At 37.1% G+C, this 22439-nt stretch overlaps 1 protein-coding gene across 1 annotated transcript in view; it reads right to left on the bottom strand.

The window, feature by feature from the left end:
- Nucleotides 1-22439, bottom strand: part of B3GNTL1 (UDP-GlcNAc:betaGal beta-1,3-N-acetylglucosaminyltransferase like 1) — a 141559-nt gene that overhangs the window by 38933 nt on the left and 80187 nt on the right. Inside the window, exon 7 of the mRNA XM_009637798.2 lies at nt 253-348. Within this exon, the coding sequence (XP_009636093.2) occupies nt 253-348 (96 nt within the window). The remainder of the gene's footprint in view (nt 1-252; nt 349-22439) is intronic.

Here is a 22439-nt window from a genome sequence, read left to right as displayed (position 1 = left end):
AGGTATTCTGACATATCTAACAAATGTGTTAGATTTATCTACAAACTCCATCTCAGTTATGTCCTTCAATCACCAGAGATACCCCAGAACAACTGTACTTGGTTTTAAAAAAAACAGGTATACAGTATGACCCATATTTTTTTAGACCTCAGTTTTTATCTATCCCTTTGTCCAGTGTTTCTTAACAAAAGGTTTAGGACTTTCAGAGACAGAGAGATGGTTCCTGGACTACCTGTCAGCCATAGCACTCACCTTTCCACCCTCATCAAATTTTCCCACGTGAAAAAACCATTCTCGAGAACAGAACCAGGTTGGCATGATCACAGTAGGTCCATGGGAGGTAAACACCTAGGAAAAGGTGAAAAAAGCCAGTCTTAATCAATAGCGTGTCAAAACCAGCATCTGCTGGGGAACAAAGTAGACCTTACGCATTCAGCTGAAATCCTGCAAATACTTATGCCTATACTTAACCTTCAGCAATTTTAAGCACCAAGAAATGCAAGCATTGAAAATTTAGCATGTGTTCAGTGTTTAAAATGCAGCGTATACCAGCACACCAGGTGTCACAGCCCAACAGATGAATCTGCTTTCCACTTCACATTCCATAACCTTCTCTGCTACCATAAGTTGCAATGCATGCAGAGTACTTCAAACTTTATTTCAAATTTAGAGAAGTATATTGGAAATGACAGTTCTATTAATAATGATGATGTTGATATTGAAGTGAATGAATAGAGAAGAATCTTTAAAAGTTGAAGTTCTTAAACTTAACCCTACAATTGTATGTTGATTTTCCATTTTATATTCCTTACACATACATTAAGGAGGAACTTCCATTGATCTTTTATTTCTGCCAAAGACACTTAAATCTTAATCAAGCTTGGACAAGTAAGATACTGGGTTTTTTCCAAACATTCCCAGAGCACTATGGATTTGCTAGCCAGTGGTACCTACCTTAAAAGGTTGTTGGAAAGAAAATGCTTTAGGGACTGAAAAGGGAGTGGCTATTAATTTCACCCTCTTGACTAGCGACAGCCCAGACCCATACAAATGGTTCTTTGCAGCATTAAACAAGCGTGTTGTAAACACAACTATGAAATAAACCAGAATCAGGATTACAGAAGGTAAACTGGTTTTTTTCTTTTATTAGAAGAAGAAGTATCTAGCCAAACCAGAGACTGAGCTTGTCAAACAGAATGTGCAAAGTTAAGACAGGAGACTGTCCCTGCTTCCAAGAACTACATAGGAAATAAAGAGTACAGCCGGGTTTCCAAGGGCTGGAGAAAGAAACCTCACAGTTACTGCCAGTCTTCAAACACAAGTGAAACCGCTGATCTTACAAGCAGATGCTTTCATAGCATGTTAATGTTAACATTCCTCTATAGTTGAAATTTTTAAACAACAGTGCATGAATGCAATTTTTATCACGTGCATCAAAGCATTTACATTTTAAAAGTGTTCGTCTTGATTTCAACCTGTGATGGAGCTCCTTAAGCTCTTATGTCTGGCAACTTCAATTTCCACAGATAAACAGGGATTTAAAGCCCAAATTTTACACACTCAATTCTATACAGACACTTAGACCAACTCTCCAAGCAAATTAGATTACAAATCTAATCAAAATTCAACACGTGATCTACTCCCACTTTTCTTATGGCACGAATCATCTGACCAAACACAGGCACCCACCTTCGGGTGAAACACGGCACGCCAACTCCAGGAACGTAATGACGGAACTTCACTGCCCGCAAAGGGGCCCTAGGGGGACTCATCTCAATATAGACACTTACATTTTAGGCAGTCATATTTCGTCAGAATAATCCTATCACTTAATGGCTATGACTTAACACTTTAGCAGCTTGTTCATAACTGAAATACATTAGCTTCAGAGGTGCTAAATGTCAAAAACTCCCCCCAAAAGTCAGTGGGAGCTGAAAGAGTCAAAACAATCCCAGAAAACCAGAGCAGACATGATTAGTCGGTACATGGTTATTAGCTCCACACTAATTACAAGGGCAATTGAGTATGGCCTGAACCAAACAATGACCAAACAGTAATCCCAAAAGAAAACAACAGTAGGGAGAAAAGCTAGGCTAGAATGTATTGCATTGAATCTCATTGCTGAATGAAAGAAAATCTTCAAAAGAAAGTCCTGGGCCTATTGGAATAAGTGAAATGTGTTTGGAGAGGCTAGAATGCCATTTCCTCAGCGCAGCCAGGTTCATCAGGGAACATAAATGCACTTAATCTTGAAGATTTTAATAAAGATATTTCAGAGTCTTACCCTTCAAAAAAGTCTTTGAACCTGGAACAGTACACCAGCTAAGAATCAACGAATTGGTAAAAAAGCTTTTTCTAGATGAGTACTTGTAATGTGACATCAAAATAAACTTTAGGAAATCTAAATTTGTGCTGCTGCCACAATGGGCAAATTCGTGCTACCTTGTCCCTTGCTGTACTAACAATAACATTTGCCTAGCAGAAATTCTTTTTTCTTTTTTTTTTTTTTTTTTGTTAGCTTAGTTTTCAGCTGGATTTGCTCCCTGATCCAACTAACCACAAAACACGGGTGTTTCCCCAAAGGAGGATGGAGGAAAACAGGGCACCAAACACAGAGAGGACAGCAAGACCATTCTTTTCAGCAGCAGTATAGATAATCCATAAATAATCTTTAACCTGGTAGGAGGAACTGTATGCTCAAAGTCCAGATTTACAGTAAATCTATATTAATTTAAGAGCTCTCCCACTCCTCCTGGCTCTGGCTATGAATCCCAGTCACTTACAACAGCACTGGCACTCACCTGACCCCGTGCTCAGCTACAGCAGAGCACTACATCAGTAACGAAGCTGTTATTTTCTTTTTTTTAGTGTTAGTTTTCTATAGCCTTAGTTCTCTGAATGGGTTCACTGTGGGGTCAGACTAGCAATACTGCTGACATACTGGAGGGGGAAGGAACAAGCTTTGGAGAAGAAAACAAGACCTCCCTTTTTGGTCACTGCCCACAGTTAATCAGCCCAGCTGTAATATAAAACTGCACCCTCTGACTGAATACTTACAGTGATGGGAGGAGAACTGGCTCAGGAAAAGCTCCTAACAACTGTATTGAAACACTGCAGCATCTGCCAAACTTTTGAAAGCTACCTTCAAGAGAATTTGAAACTTCATCTTCAAGTAAAAAAAAAAAAACAACCAAAAAACCAAAACCCTCAACCTTCTTCGGTTTGGAAATTCTAGATTTCAGCTTGCTTTAGTCATTTGGGAAAGTCTCCTATGGATTTCTTGTTTGCCTACTCTTGTCATACACACTTGCCAAGGTGTTAAAAAATGGTCAAACTGGCTGACTGTGATAAAAATTGTAACTTCTCACTTCGTGAGACTGCTACTCAAGATTTTATCCATAAATGTTTTATATTGCGTGGACTGGAACAAGAGAAACAAAGAGCACATGCTAGCCTTATTCTGGAAATCTGTCAAAAGCAGAATTTGAATTATGATGCAGCTCCATAACTGATATGTTTAGCTTTCTTGGAAACATTCTCCAGCTCTGCCCAACAAATATCCTGCATCACCTTGGAACCTCTGTGGTTTTTCAGTACTCCTCAAGGAGCTAATTCAGTATACTGGAAAACAGTTTATCTAATATAAATTATCTAAACATAATCTCGTTGAATGAAATCAACTTGTTAAAAACTAGAGAGGTTGTAGATGAAGGTATAAATCTGCTCAGATTTAGAATTCCTGAAGAACCCAGTGTTGTCATAACCAAACTGGAATCCATCTTCATTGGTTTCCAGGTGACGGAGACTGGCTGCTATTTCAGCACCATATTTGTTAAATTATTTAGAACTTTTCTTGTCATCTGATTTTATTCCAAGGATCAAGTAGCAAGCAATTGAAACTGATTTACTCTTGTTTGTTCTTGCTAACTGTTTGGCTATCAAATTACACTCAACTATTACAGAGATTCTCTGAAAATAAATCTAAAGAATATAAAGAGTTGATAACGTGACTTTCTTTTGTTGTGTTTCAAAGCTGTCAACAGCACACGTAATTCTGGTCCCCACTGATGTTCACTTCAGATCATGTCAGCATTCAATACAAAATTTAAGTTCCAATATTGAGAACGCCATTCATGTGTTTATAGTAAATCTTCAAGGGAAGCTCTATTTCCTGAACCAGCAAACCAGAATCTAACAGCAATGTGCCAAAAGAATACATGCAGATGGTGAAACAACCTTATTACATTATGTCATGCAGAATACAGAGGGGAACCCAGGCAGTTCACAACAGCAACATATTTAATCAAGGGCCCAGACTGCTTTCTAATGTAAAAAAAAAAAAAGCTAATTCCCCAAAATACGCTACACATTTAATTCTACTTATGCTATAGCTTTATGAAAATTATATCCATACAGATCAGGGATTAGAAGCAATCAGCTATGTGATGATAAATGAAGCTTTCCAATACTCAGGGTCATACACTAACACATTAGAAGGTGAAAAAGAAAACAAACCAAAACAAAAAAATCACATGGCGGAGGGCCACAATCTTTTTGGGAACTGTAGGCAGACCATAGGCTAAAGGACCTCGCTCCTGACTTAGAAAAAATTATGTGATAAGATACTGGTGCATTAATTCAGCAGTGAATGTACCAGGACCTCATTACTAAAGATTACCAGGTTTACATCCAGAATCAGGTGTGCGTATTAGTGCGACAGAAGAGGTGTGCAAGGTAGAGAAGAAAAGGCTCCTTATCCTACTTCAAAAAAGTCTTAGGCAAGTAAGATTTAAAAAAAAAAAAAAAAATCACAACAAACTTTACTGAGCTTTAAAGGAACCTAAACACCCAATCTGGTATGGATTACATTCAGTTAGTTTATATTGTACTGAACTGTTTAACCCTTTCCTATGCCTATATAAATAATTGCCTGTATCACCTAATCATTGCATGCTTCGACATGAGCTGAAAATCCCTGCTCTAAAGAAGCTGGGATCTGGCACAACAAAAATCCATTTCAGAAATAAAACATGCCATAACTCTCCATACTGAAAGGTTGATATATACATAGTAATTCTGGTACAGGCTTGACTAAAAATCAGCTTTACTTAACCTTTACAATTCCAAACTCTACTTAGTAACAAAACTAATGAAAAAAAATTCAAGAGTCCTGAGAATTGCTAATGCCAGTGAAAGCAGAGAGCATTCAGCACCTCTGAGAAGGTATTCCAGCCTTGCTTGTGGAAAAATTATGACCTACAGCTCCCCATGATTTCCTCAGGATTTGAAGCCTTAATGAAGGCTGAAAAGTTTCACAGTTTGCAGGAAACACACTCTGCAAGAATGGAACCAACGAGAGCAGCTGTAAGATGATGCTTTCGCAGTTGCTGTATCTGTTTTTCTATCTCGTGTTTCCTACCACTGGTAGAAGGAACCTATATTGTTTATTTTCTGTAACAACTAACTAGATTATACAGCTGGTTCCCTTTTCAGTATATAGCTGGAGAGTAGGCGTACTGCACTGCAGAGCTGTTCTTACACCTCTGAGTACAATCCCTTCCAGTGTTTCAAAACAGAATTGAGATTCAAATTAAGATACTATTAAAAAAGAAAAAGGAAATGTTATAAAAGGGTTATAAAAGTTAAGCGATGTCTGCCTCTCTATTTGGTCAATCTTCCATACAAATACAGTCCAACGATCAAATCTGTGTACAAGCTGCAGTAATAATCATAATTTATGCGCGATACTTTTACCTACACAGCCACTGTATGACTGACAGTTAACTTTTCTAAAATGTAAGTAAAAAGCCTTAAGCCTATTCAAAGGTGCAGCCAGTCCACAACATAGTATAGAATACCTATGTAACTAAGTACTACATGATTTATGGAGTACCAGGAATATACATGAATGTTAAAAAAAAAAAATCTGCATTTGAAGTTATTAGAACCCTAGTTCTAAATAGTAACACTTGGAAGTGTGCATTTTCATGCATAGGCTGTTAGCCTGAAAGCCTAGAAGGTTAACCGAGACATAGATGTTACTACATAAAAAGCTGATGTTTGCTTCTTGTATCTTTTTATGCAGATTGAAAAGAAAAAATGTTCATTGAAACATTTATGGTGTATTTAAATTCTGTCTAAAGCATACTTAAATGTCAAGGGACATAATGCATGAATCTTATACAAATCCCTGCTTCCCAATTCCCTACATCCCAACAGTTCCAGTTCTCACGACGTAAGCAGAGGGTAGCAATGAGAGGAAAGCTGGGAGACAAAAGTTGAATTTGTTTGAACTGCTGTAACAAACTCCCTTGTCCCTCACAGTTTATTACAGTCTTAGCGCTTTTCACGAGGCCATTCACTTTAAGGAAAACATGATAACCCTTTTTATAGCTGTTTGACCATTATATCAAAACATAACAATCTATACAAATAGTATTCCCTACATTAAATAAAAATTTCCTATCAAGTCTCTACGCTGCTGGATGTGAAACCACCATCTGAAATGAGTAAGAGGGTGTGCGTTAACACGGCATCACCTCCTCCTGACATCTCTGGCTACAACAGAGCACCGAAAAAAATGAAATGTGGGGTAAAGACTTCTTGTATCAGGCTGCACTCTACTGACTTTTTTTTTTTTCTTTTTTTTAAATCTGCTGCTGAAAGGAAATGTGTTTACAAATTTTCCAAAGGTAAATATATTAACTATGGTTTTATAGTCTAATACATATGCATTGAATTAGCTATGTTTTTGCTTTATGTGAGCTAGACCATGCCAGCCTCATTGTGCTGGATAATTGAGAGCTGACTATACCACTGAATGTCTCTTTTTTTGTAGTTGAATGCTCCTAGTAAAACTCAATAGCAAGCACCATTCTTCTCGTCTTTTTCAGAGCTTTTATCTACTAATGACGATGAATTAACCTACTGCTGAAACCAAAAGAATAGATGCATGCAAAGGGAATAGCCTGTATGATTTTAGCATGTCTTACATCTTTTTTTCTTGTCTATAAGCTGCTAAAAGTGGTCTTTGTAACATCCATGCCTTTACAAGTCTCTCTAATTCTTGGAGAGTTTCCAGTATTTAAAGAGTCAAGTATTTACAATGGAAGAATTACTCCGTCCAGTAAAATGAAGCATTCTGTACCAAGAGGTTGTCTACGTGGCTTGCTGTTTACACTGAGCTTTTACCACGAAAGAAAGAAAACAATATGCTTAAAGTCTTATTAGCAGATATCAAATTGTGGTTAGAACAAACAAGAAATCTGCTAAGAAGTAACACCGACCAGTACTCATGTAATAAGTCTTAAAAATGATCTTTCCATTTGACTTTTGGACATGTCCTTCAGAATTTTTACAAGAGGAGGACTTAATAGGTCTTTTAGTTTTTGAGACAGTACCCAAATGAAGGTAACATAACTGAAATATTCTAAGTTATTACAACAAAATATATATTTACACAATGATTTTCACCTCAAATATCTATGAAAAACAAAAGACAACGAATGTCCTTTTTGCAATGATAGGGCAGTTCTACTTTTACAAAGAGTTAATTTTATAACACTGTAGTGTTCAGAAGGTTATTTTAAAGTAAGTATTAGTCCTTTTCTGTCTATAAAAACATCAGCTACTTTTGTAACTTATCAAATCATATTTAATAGATAACCACATATACAGCATGAAGATAATCGTGCAAGCCCTGCAACGGTCTGGAAAATCCTCTTTTCTTTGGATTCACATTGTTATCTCCAAGGAACATCTCTGCTTCAGTGCTAAAGAGTGCCAGCTCCAGGTAAGTATACGCTGCTGTTGGCTGAGCATTTTACTAATCTTTTCCTTTCCCATCCATTTTCCTGAAAACTTCTCCTCCAATTCCATCTCCCTATATGGTGCATAGCAAAAAAACCCCAAAGACTATCCTGCCTTTTAAAGTGGATGATACTATGCCCACAATTAACAAAGCAGTCAGTTGCTTGCTTCTTTAAAACTTGCTAGTAAACAGGAAAACAAATACACGTGAAAAGGAACACACAAAACTTTTCCACATACCACCTTCTAAAATTAACGTTCAATTGATATGTGAATAAACCTTCTGGCAAATCTCGATTTTGGTGAATTTTAAAATGCAGATATTTTGAGAGAGAAACATGAAATATTTTTGAGTGTTCAGGTTTATCCAAAAGCATAACATATCCTACCTACTAATGTTCACTGATTCTCCTTTTCAATGAATGTTGATGTTATAAAAGTTGTAAGCAACTTGGAACTGGGGGGGCATACAAACCTCAGTTAAAAGAAAGAAATACAAGCATCTTCTAAACAAGCATAGACTTGTAGGCACAGCGATCAATTTTGAATTTGAAAACTTGAGCTGTGTGCTAATGTACACGCAAAAGATCCACAGGAGAAATATTAAATATTCATGCAAACTTGCTGTATTTATGGTATTTCTTTTGTATGTGTTTTTTTTCCCCTTATAGGCTATTAACATTTAAAGGAGGTAAAAAGAGAAAAATTAGATCAGATCTTAGACTACAAATTCTGATTAGTTGATTAACAACCACAATAGTAGAGTGTTTTATTTAGGATACAAAAGAGAACTTTACCCTAAATCTCACCCTCATGTCTTCCATCATATCACAAGTCTTTGGGGGGTATCAAAGTACCAAATGCATTCCAGTGCCCCGAGAGTGTTTAATTTGCATTCTGTATCACTTCAAAATTGTGAATGGGAGAACAAAGAAAAGACAGAAGATAAAAATAAGTTTTTTAATTATTTTAGAAAAATAAATTTCACTGCTAATGCAAGAATCAATAAGGCAACATATTTCACAGGGGGAGAAATTAAACTCTTCTCAGAGATTTTTTTTTTTATATATATAAATGGCCTAATACTACCCTCCTGCACAGTGTTTCAGATCTTTTACCCCACAATACACTTTCTCATAATGATATATACTGATGGGAAAAAAAAAAAAAAACAAAACAGTACTTCAGCAAAAGTTTTTACATACACATACATTTTTGATAATGAAAGGAACCTAATACATGTCAAGAACACAGTGATTTGTTACAACCATTTGTTTTTCAACAGTGCAGAAAACAAAACTGGAAAGACCTCAACCAATCCTGAGAATACTCTGAAATAAAAATTAAGTGCCCATCAATCTGTAAAAGTCTGAGAAAAAACAGAGCTGAGAGCACTACAAAGCTTTTCCCTCCTATCTGCATTCTCTTGTTTCAGCCTCCCTAATAACTTGTTGATGGGTTTATATGTGGGATTTGATTTTGTAGGTTCTTTCACTGCCTCCTAGCCAACAAGCTGATCAACATTTCCTTTCATTTGTGACTGCCTATGCTATAACCAAAACTCTCACAGCATGGGTAGTTTGAAGGTCATATCATATCTCTGAAATTGGGCTCTAAATATGCATCGCTCCTGACATTTATTCCAACGTTCAGCTCTGTCTGAACTTGGCGTTCCTCATCACTGGTTTGAATTAGTTACTATTCAGACAGTCAGTCATTCAATCTATCCAGCATATTAAAATATTTTCAAAGTCTCAAGAATTCAATTATAAGAAAGAAGGTCATAAATAGCTTAAGATGTTCCAAGTGCAGGCTGGTATGGATTAGCTTCGGGGCACCTATGCTCCAGTTAGAACAATACAAATCAACAATAAGGAGCAAGGGCCCGGATTCAGCCTAAACCAGAGATGTATAAGCAAGAGGTCAAGGCAATGCGGGTCCTCCCTAACATAGAGAGCAACTCAACTCATCTAAGATTTGCTGCCATCTCTAATGAATACAGTGGAGCTCTTGGAGGATGAGGTTCTAAATTCACTAGTTCAGGTAAGCACCTTTAAATGGGTGAATAGCCACCTAAGCCTCATTTATCCATACATTCCTATAACCAGACTGTTATAATTATTCTCCAATTGATTAAATTAATTTCTGTAATAAGAAATTGTCTCCAAAAAACTGCTTCAGTATGCTATGTGAATCTGATAATAAGCAAAGTTCAGCTAAAACATACAAAGAATTAAGAGGAAGTAAATTCTGCTACACATATAAAAAAATTTTTTTTACATTCTTTTTTAATACCTTTTTCTTATCCTGTCCTGCAGAAGTATTGACACCTGAAAGGATAGTAGATATACTATCTGGCACTCAGCATGTGTCATTAGTAAATGGTAATGGCATCTTAGAAACATGGCAGCAAAAAGGGTCTTGCTATAATTTCACAGAAAAAATATTAATAACTATCTAAAGGAAGCCAGCCAAATCAGAAAAGAAAACGTTGATTTTTCAGCTGCCAAAAAAAGCTGAAAATCAGTGGAAGAAACAGATGCTAGAATTGTACTTAATGTAATTTAAAATTTGAAAATAGAACAGCAATTTTGGCTATATGGAAAACCAAATACGGTTGTAGCACCAGCTGGGAAGGATCTGCAAAGCAGCTCTCGTGATTTATATCTTTGAAAGTTTCATGGGTCACTCAACATAAACACTTTTGGTTGTTACACACATCCTGCTAAAAATCATTAAGATTTAAATGAGGTTTCAAATCTCAGTTACAAATTCTGGAAAAAAAAGGTAGTGTAAAACACAAAAGCACAGTAAACAATGTATCTTAGAAATATTGTGTTTGTAAAACTTACATAAAAATCTTTGATAATTTTCCCAAAACTCCAAGAAATTGGTAACTTTGCACATGCTACTTGTAAAAAAACAAAGTAAGATAAACCACAGCAATTCAAGAGGAACTTTCGGCAAAGTTTTCTCTACATTTTTTTCTAATAATCATTGATGCAAATTATTATGAAGGTTGGCCCAATCTTTTCTATAGGAAGGGAAGACACCAGTTTGGCCATTCCTATAGGGAACAGCAAACCTCTCTGCCACACGGACGGAGCGTTCAGTGTTACAAACTAAGCAAATGGGGAGTTTCACTGCAACAAACAAGTCATGGTGACAACCAACCATAACTGTGAAGCTCAAGTACAATGCCAGCATAACAAAAAGTTAAAAAGAGTAAAAGAAAAAAAAATCAGGTGTCCCATTAAGGCTTTATCTAACTTAGCTTTGTATTAAGCACAAACAATATATCAACAATACTTATTCCTATTTCTTATAGAATATTTACTATTCTTCATATTTATTGCTTTAAGACGATATGACTTCTAACTACTACTTTGACTCTAGACATCCACTGAAATCTGTGAGAAATTAAGCTTCTAATTAACAACATATGTGATTTCTAAACCTGAAGTTCTGAGTCCCTATGCAAGATCCAAAAAAAGCACATTTCTAGAATTAAGGCACCTCTGAACACATTCAGTTAAGAGTTCCTCTGGGCCAGCGCAGGCAATTCTGGCTGTTCGGAATCCAGTTCAGAAAAACCTACAGCCTTCTCTGCCTTGCATAAGAAACTCAGCAAATCTAACTCCTGTGTTTGGTTAAGTAATATTCAACATAAGCACTATAACCTCTTTTTGGAAGTGGGGTTCTCTGCCCTTTTCAAAACTGCACCACTTCACAGGGAAATCCTGTGTAAAAATAAATTATAGATCAGAAGGATCCACATATTGCAGTAACAGTGTCTATTCCAAAACCAGCATAACCTCAGAAATAATCTGTTAAATCCTGATTCAGGAAACCATTGCTTTAGTAGCATATACATAGGCAAGCTGCATATGTTTAAATATTTAGCTAGGTGGAGACACTTGTGAAGAGCAATTTTTCACACATGCACGTGTTATTCTGCCCCAGCAAAATTCTTTGGAGGTTAGGAGAAAAAGGCAGCTTCTTAAAGAGAAAATGGATCTTGAAAAACATGCCAATCCATCTATAAAAGCTACATTTATGTTGCAAAGGTTACTCACATCTTGTCTACTAGCAACAAGTCTTCCTTTCTAATTTGAATTCAGTGAAAGAACTACAAGTTTTGATCTTCCAAAACCAGCTGAAGCATTTTAGCCATGCACGCAGTTTCATGATAATAAACACATTCTTCCTCTTCAAAAAAAAAAACCAAACCAACTTCAAATACTGCCAAAAGACCATAAAACTAATGAAGTATAATACCTTCAGGACTTGTTATTCTGGGATACTTCTACCAACACGCTGTGAAAAATGAGAGCAATGCTGGACTTATGAAATATAGCCTGTGTTAGTGCAGTAACTGGTCACCGAGGTACCAGCCACACAAGAGGAAACTCCAACAGCAGTTCTCTGGACCCAAACCTTTAAACTCAGCAACATCATTTGTAAATACGCAAAAAATACTGACTGGCAAGTCTTCCAAGATTGCTAATGAAAATGAGAAGACAACATCAGCTCTTTAAAGCTCGTGGAACGTGAAAAGATGTCCTGTTCAGTTAAAATTTCAATTTATTTTTCTACTTCGCTGAAATGTGAGAAATCTTAATTCTAAGAAAAAGTAGAGAATATGGTGCTACATGTTCTTGCTGCTACTATTACTGTACAACTGCCATGGAAGATGAGGAAAGAAAATATCCTCCAGGATGAGAAAAATCCCCCTTTAATAGAAGTACCAGAGGAAATCAGGGAGGTACACTTACTTTAACCCATACGCATGCTTTAGCCACTTCCATGCACCTGGTGTGCCAACTTTTTAGCATTGAAGCGATTGTGACACTTCAGGCACTTTAATTTAAATTAGGTAGTTTCTAATAACCTCTTCCCTTCATTTCCAAGGGGAGCTTCTCACATGTTTCATTCTATGCAATGATACGATATTTATACCAACTGCCACTTAGAAGAAACACAAACCAGGTTTATATATAGTATCTGCAAAATGTAAAGTTAAAAAATTACACGAAGCTGCTGTACAGTGTTTTAAGTTAAATGGAAGATGTTTCTCTTTCCACTTATATCAGTGAAAATACAGACTACCTTCACTGACTTCAGTAGAATTACTGCATCCAGCGCATAACTGGATGTAATGATTATGCCTTCCAATCCATAATACATTTCTGACATATCTACAAGATCCTTTGCAGGCAGACATAAGCTCTCTCAGAGAGAGGAGGTGTGTTAGTCCAGGTGTAGTGCCATGCCAAGCCTGGACACACAGCTTCCAATTAGATCAATGAGTAGGCAAAACTAATTCATTTTTGAATGGGATAAAACTGGGATAAACCTCCTCACCTTCTGTATTCAGAAGAATGCATCAACATACCCAGAACAGAAGGCACTTCTGCCGATTTATGAGGCCTTCTGAAATGGCTTGTCCAAACAACAGGTCATTTGGACATCAAGAGTGTACCTGAAAGACTTTAAGAAAGTGTAAGTATTTTAAAGCATAGCTGCAATTAAAAAACCTCCCATTTTCACACACAGAGAACAAACTAACAGACAGTTTTATTTTATCACCACCACAAGATGACTGGACAAGTTTTATTCAGCCTTATCACATTACTTTTGATATTTCTGTGACAGGCTGGTCTTATTCTCAATTTCCAAGTTGCAGAGTTTCCAACTTCCAAGCTATCAGTCCAGATAAATTCCTGCACACCCCTCCCCTTACCATTTGCCCCACTAATTCCACTGAGCCCCACTGGCCACCCCAGCCCATCGTCTTCTCCAACGTGCCTGCTCCTACACCAAGCCCACAGTGGGATTACCAACGGAATGGCAGCAGACAGCAGCTTGTCTTTCATGTTACGCTCAAATTCAAGTATTCCTTCTTATATTTGAAACTTTCATTAAATGAAGGAAGGGTGTGTCTTCCAGTTTTACTTTAGGGAACACAAACAAGCTGTCCTTTGAAGGAAAAGGATAGGAAAATAACAAGGCCTTCAAGAAAAGGAAAAAAAAAAAACCAGTAAGAAAAAAAAGGAGAAAACTTGAAACTTCCTATACCGTCACAGCTGTTCTAGTCCCTGCATTCTGTTTAAATATTTTTCAGTCTAACAGTCAAACAGCTCAAAATAACATAATACGTATGCTGTACAACAACCACCAGACCTGGATTATCTCATTTCTGCTGCAACATGAGACCTATCACCTCTCCACATGAACTGAAATAAATAAATGGAAACTTTTAAGATCAATGCCATAACAAATGATTCAAACCTCATCCTTTCTTTTGCTAATTATATCTTTTGATAACAAAATGTTCATTGTAGCTCAAAGAAAAGAGTGTACTTATGATCTACGTATTTTTGGCAGAACCATACTAACACAAACTATAATGTTATGGAATTAGTTAACAAATTTTTATTTCAAACAAAAAGATAGGTACCTCGAGGGCGTAGCTTATCTTCTGAGCTACACAAAAGATTACAAGGAAAGCTATCATTGATCCAAATCAACTTATTCAAGTTAAAAACCACCATGCTTTCTTCCTACAAACCATGCATTTCTTAATGATGACACTTTATAGAAATTGCAAATTACTCCAGCTTCAGTAGTCATTTACTAAAAATTAATCTCAATGTTTACTGTACTAAACTAAATATTAGAAGTCAGAAGTACTATGAAGAATGGATACATGGGAAGATGTTCCTCTTGGATTGCTGTGTTTTAACAGATGTTTATTTTCCCAGGGTGGCAACTTTTAAAATCAAGTGAAGTTTTTTCAGTGATGAACACCGATATAAAGGTTTGCTTTTTAAGCATAATTTCATGCATTTCCTTCCTTCCCTTTAAGAAAAAAGGTTTGGGTCAATGTTCTTTTTGTTTAAATCAAACTACGCATAGTTTAGACAGCATCTTAGTGTTTCACTAATTCCTTCAGTATTATCACCTGTTGCCGTAACAGTCTTGTAATTCTGAATTCTTCTGAACATAATTTCTTTTCTTAACTTACTGAGAATAATAAGGTAATTGGTATTTTCAAACAAGCTGTTTGAAGAAACATAATTTCTCATTAGCCAGCTATAATCAGAAGATATCCTTAGCACTGCAGCTGCTTCACAAATCCAACAACGATTTTAAACGTCAATATTTAAAATAGCAGAAGTCAAAATCCACAATCCACTTTATGTTCTAAATATTTCCATTTAGTCAAAATAAACCATTCTCTTGACAAAAATGTGAAAGCAAGGGGTTTTTCTCATGCAAGAGAAAACTAAGAACTTTTATGCTTTATATTTGAAGCTCTTCCTGAGCAGTTTCAAAACGAGTTTCAATCAATCCAGTCACTGCTGCATTGCTCCTAAATGAGCCCTTGGACTGCAAATGAACCCTGCAGCTCTAAAGTAATTGCAGAAACACAGAAATGCATTATATGCTATTATGTGGGCCTGTACTGTAATTCATTTTCCACAGTTGGAGCAAAGTATGAGATTTTTACAGCATATTACTTTGCCATTGTTGCTGCTTTTCATAAGCAAGATAAATTGTCCTGCAACACATTGGCCTGTGTCCTACAACTCCAAGGCAGTCCAGACCTTGTGTGGTGGGCTATGCTGGGCTGGCTGCCAGGTGCCCACCAAGCCGCTCTCTCCCCTTCCTCCACAGCAGGACAGGGGGAGAAAATAAGATGAAAAACTCATGGGTCAAGATAAAGGCAGTTTAATGGAAAAAAGGCAGAGGCTGCACATAGAAGCAAATTTAAATAAATCTTTTTTTTTTTTTTTTCCCCTCTACTTCCCATCAACAGGCAATGTCCAGCCGCCCCCTGGGAAGCGATGTCTCAGTAAGCATAGTGGCTACTTCGGAAGACAAACACCTTAATACAAATGCCCCTTCCTTTCTCAGCTTTTATTGCTGCGCATGCCATCATACTGCAGCAACATCCCATCGGTCAGCTGAGGTCGGCTGTCCTGGCTGCATCCCCTCCCAACCTCTTGCCCACCCCCAGCCTGCTGGGCTGGGCGGCTGCAGAGCGCCCTGATGCTGTGGGATCCCTGCTCAGCAGCAGCCGAAGCACCGGTGTGTTATCAACACCCTTCCAGAGCTCCAAACACAAAGCACAGCCCTATCTGGGCTGCTGTGGGGAAGTTAAGTCCACCCCCGCCAGACCCAATACACCTTGTACTTCGAAAAAGTTTTTGAAAAAGGGCTTGTGCAGGCTGTCAGTAAAATCAAGCAGTCTCCTTAAGCCACTGCAAATATTTGAAGTTATTTTGTTAGTAGTTGCTACCAGTGAGCAAAACCATGAGGTTTTTAAATGCTTATCTAAAAATTAAAAGCTTGGCTGCGTATTTAACCCTCAGTTAAAGGGAGTAAATAGCTTCCCCTAAATTCAGCAAAAGGCAGAACACAGTGCTAAAATCTCAAATCAGTAACTCAAGATCTGATGACAGATCACAAGTTTCAATCCTGTAAGGAGAAAATTCTTTAGTTAAAAGAAATGCTCTTGGAACACATAGATGATTTATGTCACCCTTGGGCACTTCTCTCTTGGTCTCAAAATAAAAAAGAAATTGTTAACACAGTCTTCTGATCAGAGAGCGTCACTAGGAAACAAGACTATAAACTTTTCTTTTTGTGTTTGAAAAGGTAAAACATCATTGTCCTCTGGGGAAAAAAGAAAAATAACCACAAGTAGAATTCTGAAAGAACGATTCAAAGATAAAGGAAGATTAAAACTCAGCTCTGCAGATGTGCTGTCAGCCTCCTGTGCAGACATTCCACGCTAAAAACACCCAGGCTGTGTTCAGGTACAGACTGCTGAAATCTCTCTCAAGATGACAATTATAGTACCTGACCCGTCTGCAGCAAAACCAAACTATATTCAAGTTTCAGCATAGAACAGGTAACTGAAGCAACAGGAGGAGAGAGAAGGAGAGAAATGGGGGTGGGGTGGGGTGATGGAAATAAAAGCACCCAGAGGAAGGCCCCTGGGCAGGGGGTCTGCAGATAAGACTGCAAGAACTTGTAGAAAAATCTACAAGGCTTGGAACAGTGAGTAAAGAAATTGCTTACCCTTCACTTCCTTTATTCAGGAAAAAAATCCGATTTTGCATGGATAAAGAAACTAGACTATGACAAGAAATATCTGCTGCTTTCATCAGTTTATCCTATAACAGAAACAACTCACAGGACCCCAAAGTCTGCCTATCGACTCAAGTCAGAAGAGGTGATGTTGTGTATAAGGCTAATACCTTTCAACATGTTCCAACACATCTCGTAACTCCACAGCTGACTCTTAATTCACATGAAGTCATCTTAAAGAAAAACAAAAGTAACGTGATATACCAATTTATTTTATAAATGTCTGCATTTACACACCAGAACATGTGGATTTGGTTTTAATTCAACCTACTTAGTTTTATTGATGAGCTTCCTAAATCCATCCTAAATCACCTTACATCAAATAGATAACTGTAAATTAATTTTAATACAATTTCTCACTCTTATCTTAGCTGTAGAAGCTATTAGAATATATCATTGAAACCCGTGTTACAGATTTCATATGATATGTCGCACATGGCAAAAATAATTTCAATCATTATCAAAAATTATTTCCTTGCCCTAAACATTTCCTTTTTTCTCTGAAAGTTTATGATTCACAGAAAGCAGAAACAACAGATGAGGAAGGAAAACAGTCAAACAGCTTTTATTTGTCTTTTCATAAACATTGCCTCTCAGTGGAATCTGCTTGAAGTTTAAGGTTTAGCCCAGTATGCACCACATTCCTAACGAGGAATTGAGATACCGGTCTGATAGAAAGGGTTGCAGTAGCAAGTAACAAAGAGAACCCAGGGGATGCACTTGCATGGAACATATATTTGGCATATACCAAAATAAATCCAACCAAACATAAAGCTTGTTCACAGTTACGCCTCATTTCAGATTTGAATATAGACCACATGTTTGAGGATTAAGCTGGTGAACACAATCTGTCTCTTCCAGGAAACAGTAATGTAACAATTGGCCTATAGAACTGTCAATTATTTCATATAGCCCAGCTGTGCTGGGCTCCAAAACACAGACCCTTACTGCAAGAAGATGATCTTCTGTGACAAGAGCCTTAAACCCAAAACACGCCCACGGGTAATTGAGCCCGTAGTCTTTCCACAGGAGGAAAAAACCCCAACGCTCATTAACACTGCAAAGAGGACACCCGCTACATTTCAGGCTTCTCCCCATCTGAGGTGGCCTTCAAACATCCCTTTTTTCCTTTAATACTTCATTTACTGGAAGTGTCTATTTTTATCATTTTGTATAGGAAAGAAACTAAAAAAGGGAAATTGCACTTGTACTTTCTCCATCTACTTTATTGCTGCCCAAATTATGTTTCACCAGACAGCAAGCAGACCTCTGTGGAGAAAATAGCCTGCCAAATTCTAGAATTACAGGTTAAAAAACAGACACGAGCCAAATGAGCAGCACAGGATCCATAAATCTCAGACAACACTAAATTGAACTGAAGCTTATTTTTCCTTTTGATCTCACTCAACAGATTAACCAGGCTTTTCCAGAGATCAGTACCTAATGCTTTGAAAAAAGACACACAGAAAAGCTGACAGTTTTTATAATACATTTCCAATACTTATGCTTTTTTTCAACTCTTTTCAAGAGTTGATACTTGCACATGACTTCAGAGGTATACAGAAAAGATGGATAGTAAATCCTGATGGGGAGAAAGGCCCCTATTGCTTCTTGTCTTGCACTTCTAAGAAAGTAAACGTTAATGGTATGAGTTACGTTAATGACTTATGTTAATAAGTCATGCTTAATCATATATGTTTTGTAAAAAGCTTCCAAGCAAAACCAGCTGAAGCAAGAGCCACAATCTTGTTTATGTGGGTACTTCTTTTTCCTTTACAAGACAAACTTATGGATAAAGTAAATCAGGTTGTTAAATTAACTACAGAAATAAATCAATGAAGTCTCAGCTAGGAATCCGAATGAAGTGGAGGAAATAACCACCGGTGCAATCCAGACAGTCACAACAGCCTTAAAGAAAACGTGACTCACAAAGTTACTAAAACATCTCTCCTTTAAACAATCAAAAGCTTCTTATTTTTGGATGCATGTTGGTTTTCATTATTTGAAGAGTTTCCCTGCAAAAACTTGTCTTATGTGACCATATTACAGGAGTAGGGTACAGTTCCTCCAATCTTTTTAAACATTGCACAAGAAGTCTCCTGCAGCGAAGAATTCAATTTTGTCCTTCAAATCACCTGATTTACTAAACAAAACACATAAGGCTACATAACCTTATTCTGCATATATAACCTTATTACACAACATACATGCAACAGTAAAACGGACACATTTTAGAAATGTCAGTCTAAACATAAAGATGCACGAGTTTGTGTAAGAACGCACCTGCAGGAACAAGCCAGAATTGCTGAAATTCTGTTCCAAGCTGACACCACAAGACTTTTAAGTCTAAAGACCCAGCGCCCGTGAGTAAATATTTTCACTTACAAGCAGTATTGCTGCCTGTCAGACAGGTGCCTATTTTTTTATTTTATAATAAACACTTCAGGAATACACCGATGACAGAAAAAGGCCATGATAAAAGTGCGTACCTCATGTTCCAAAATTACACTTTCTGTTTGCAGGATGTGTATTCATCTCCAGATATTTCCAATGCTATGACAAAAGTTTGTGATACAAGAATAGGGCCTAAAAAGAGACTTAGAATACTTTAATGGAGTATCACTTCAAGAAATGAGGTAAACATTTTACTTCTATTATGAAACGCTGACATGAATGGTTCAAATGCAATTCCATGCGGGTCAGAAGTATGCCTTCCCTCAGTAATCAATACAGCGTTAGGACTGTAGGCTGTAGACTTTGGCAGCTTCCCTGTGTCACACTGTGGCAAGCATGATCTGAAAACTCTGAACATAATTCAGTATTGAGACAGGAAAAGAGATTAGAAATGAAAATCTTGTTCAAAGTTGATACTTATGCCAGACCCACCAAGTTGCTTAGAGAAAGCTTTATAGAGAGAGTTAAAGCTGCTTTGTTAGGCAGCTTTAGAAATATTTTGAGCTGTGGGAATTTCTCCCCAGTTCTCCTTTCTCCCCTCCCTTTTTTTACATAGGAACTTTTATGAACCAGCATTCAACTCTGAACTTCAGAAAGCATATAGGGCCACTGGGTCATCTGCATTACAATGCCTGATTCATCATGTATTTATATCGTAAATTATGTTTCACTATAAGAAAAATAATTTCCTGTCAAACCAAAAACGCTCAATTTTGACAGTTAATTTCTATGTCTGACCAAAAACCAGACCCTAGCCAAAAACCCTCATTAATGATTTTAGCTAATGCATACCCATATGGAGGCAGAGAGGGCAATTACAGACTCATAATTTTATTATCTGGATCAGAAGATTATTTTTGAATATGAGAAGAATGGCCTCAAACAGCTATAAACATACAAATTGTAAAGATACTGGACTACTAACCAGGTCTGCATTGGTTACATCCATATTTTAGTAGACTTTTATTTTTTTCCTTATGAAATCTAGAATACTTACCTTAGTAGTTTTAAGCTTCAAGCAACCTCAATTTTTCTCTTAAACTTTTTTTTGGGAGGGAAATGTTGTATATTACCAACATTATTTTGTATTGTTCCCTTCCAAAACAACAGAAGATTTCTGGGGCCTTGCACAGTTCTCTCCAAAGCAGAAAAAAGTAACACATGAATAAACCAAGTTATATTTGTTATATTGTAAAAAAAATCACTGCTGTCAAGTTTCATTCATTAACTATGGAACTGTCAAAAATGCCCTTTTCCAAATGCAAATTAATTCTCAGCAAGAGAGTTTATATAATTCTACACTTGAATCATACTACAAAGTATCTGAATTTCTGAGACATTCACGTCTACACTTAATTGACTTTTTTTTCCCCTCTCAGTCACCTCTTTTTCCCCCCCTCTTGGTGAGTCCTTGGCTTGAAATTTCAGTGTCTAGTAAGACAGCCTATCTTTTCCCTGAGAAGAAAGACCCAGTTTATAACTTTCTGGCTTTCAAAAGTGCCCCTACTCAAAGAAAAGAGAAGGAAGACTCAAACAACCAACCAAAACAAAAGGTAGGAAAAAAAGTGGGGGATTTTTAGAAAAGTAAGGAGAGCCCCAAAAGTGAGCAGAGCGCTAAGCCTCTACTCAGCAAAGTCTGTGAAACCTCTGCTAACTCAGCTGAGTACTCGAGAAGGATTTAAGGTGCGGGAACATTTTATCTTGCAGCCTCACAGATACTCCTTTGACCAGGTACTTTTTCAGATCTCTACACTTGGAGCTCACCTCTGAAAATGTGCACATGGAAACTGCTCACAGAGATCACCGCCTTCCATTAGTAGAATAATCAGAATGACAGAAAGCAGACATCCACTGAAGTTTTATTTCTAATAAACAGGCTGAAACATTAGAAATCTGTTGTCCAAAGTGAGTAATTTGTATTCTTGATTCACTTTCTAATGGCATCTACTTCTCTGTTTTCATTGGAGGAACTGCAACGAAGATCAGTCTCCCCTGAAGAAGTCAATAGAAGTTAAGCCATTTGAAAAGCCAGGACCTTGTACCCCCTCTTTGTTAGCAGAAACTCTCCTCCTATATACACACCATACTATCAGCAGATGCTGTCAGTATTTTGAGGCATTTTTGAACCTGTCTGTTTCTTCATATCACACCAGAAAAACCTCCTGATCCCTCAGGAAAATTACACATCAGTTCAGGTGTTTGCCATCCTTCCTGTTTCAAAATAAAACACACAAAAAATGTCTCCCATACACTTGTAGGTCAGCTAATAAGTCTGGAAGCAAACCCACAACGAACACAAAGCACAGTATTAGGGCAGAAAACCAGCATTTGATCTTACACCACTCCTAACCAAAAGTGGCAAATATGTCTTTATCACTTTCAAACTTAAACTACTCCAGATTAATACAACTGCAATTAATACAGAGCACATCATAAAAAAAAAAAAGCCTTGAGTAGCTGTTGGAACAAGGATAAATATAACTAGTTTTCCAGGTTTTTTTAAGAACATTTTCTGATTTCTACAGGTTTTAACTCTGGTCTTAGATGTAAACAATAGGGCTTCAGAATACCAGCACTTCCAAATAGCTTGAAAATATAAGCGCCACTGATAGATTTCACTCAATGAAAATGACATTAACTGTCAACAAACCAAATACTATGAATGCATTAGAATTCCTTTTCTTCATTAAACTCTCCTAATGACACAATTACTGCTTGTTAGGACAAGCTCCCTACACAGTCCTTCTGTCAACAATAAATAATCAGCTTCATCCACCTGAAAATTCAGATAAACTATTTGAAATAATAATGGGGTGCCTGCATAAGTCCACTCTTTGTCTTCGCTCAAGGCACGTTCAAGCAAACAAAAAAACACAGAGCAGCTTCAATGAGGTTGAACAGTGCGCTCATCTGCTCAGTTATGTTTCTAAGACACAGATATTTGGGGTTCGTCTATGTAGCTATACAAACCATTACCAGCTGAAAACATGATCCATTTTCATCTGACAACCTTTTCA

Source organism: Egretta garzetta, unplaced genomic scaffold, assembly GCF_000687185.1.
Source record: "Egretta garzetta isolate BGI_Z169 unplaced genomic scaffold, ASM68718v1 scaffold34, whole genome shotgun sequence".
Lineage (NCBI taxonomy): Eukaryota > Metazoa > Chordata > Aves > Pelecaniformes > Ardeidae > Egretta > Egretta garzetta.
The sequence above is the reverse complement of the archived record's forward strand: the minus strand, read 5'-3'. Positions and strand labels throughout refer to the sequence as shown.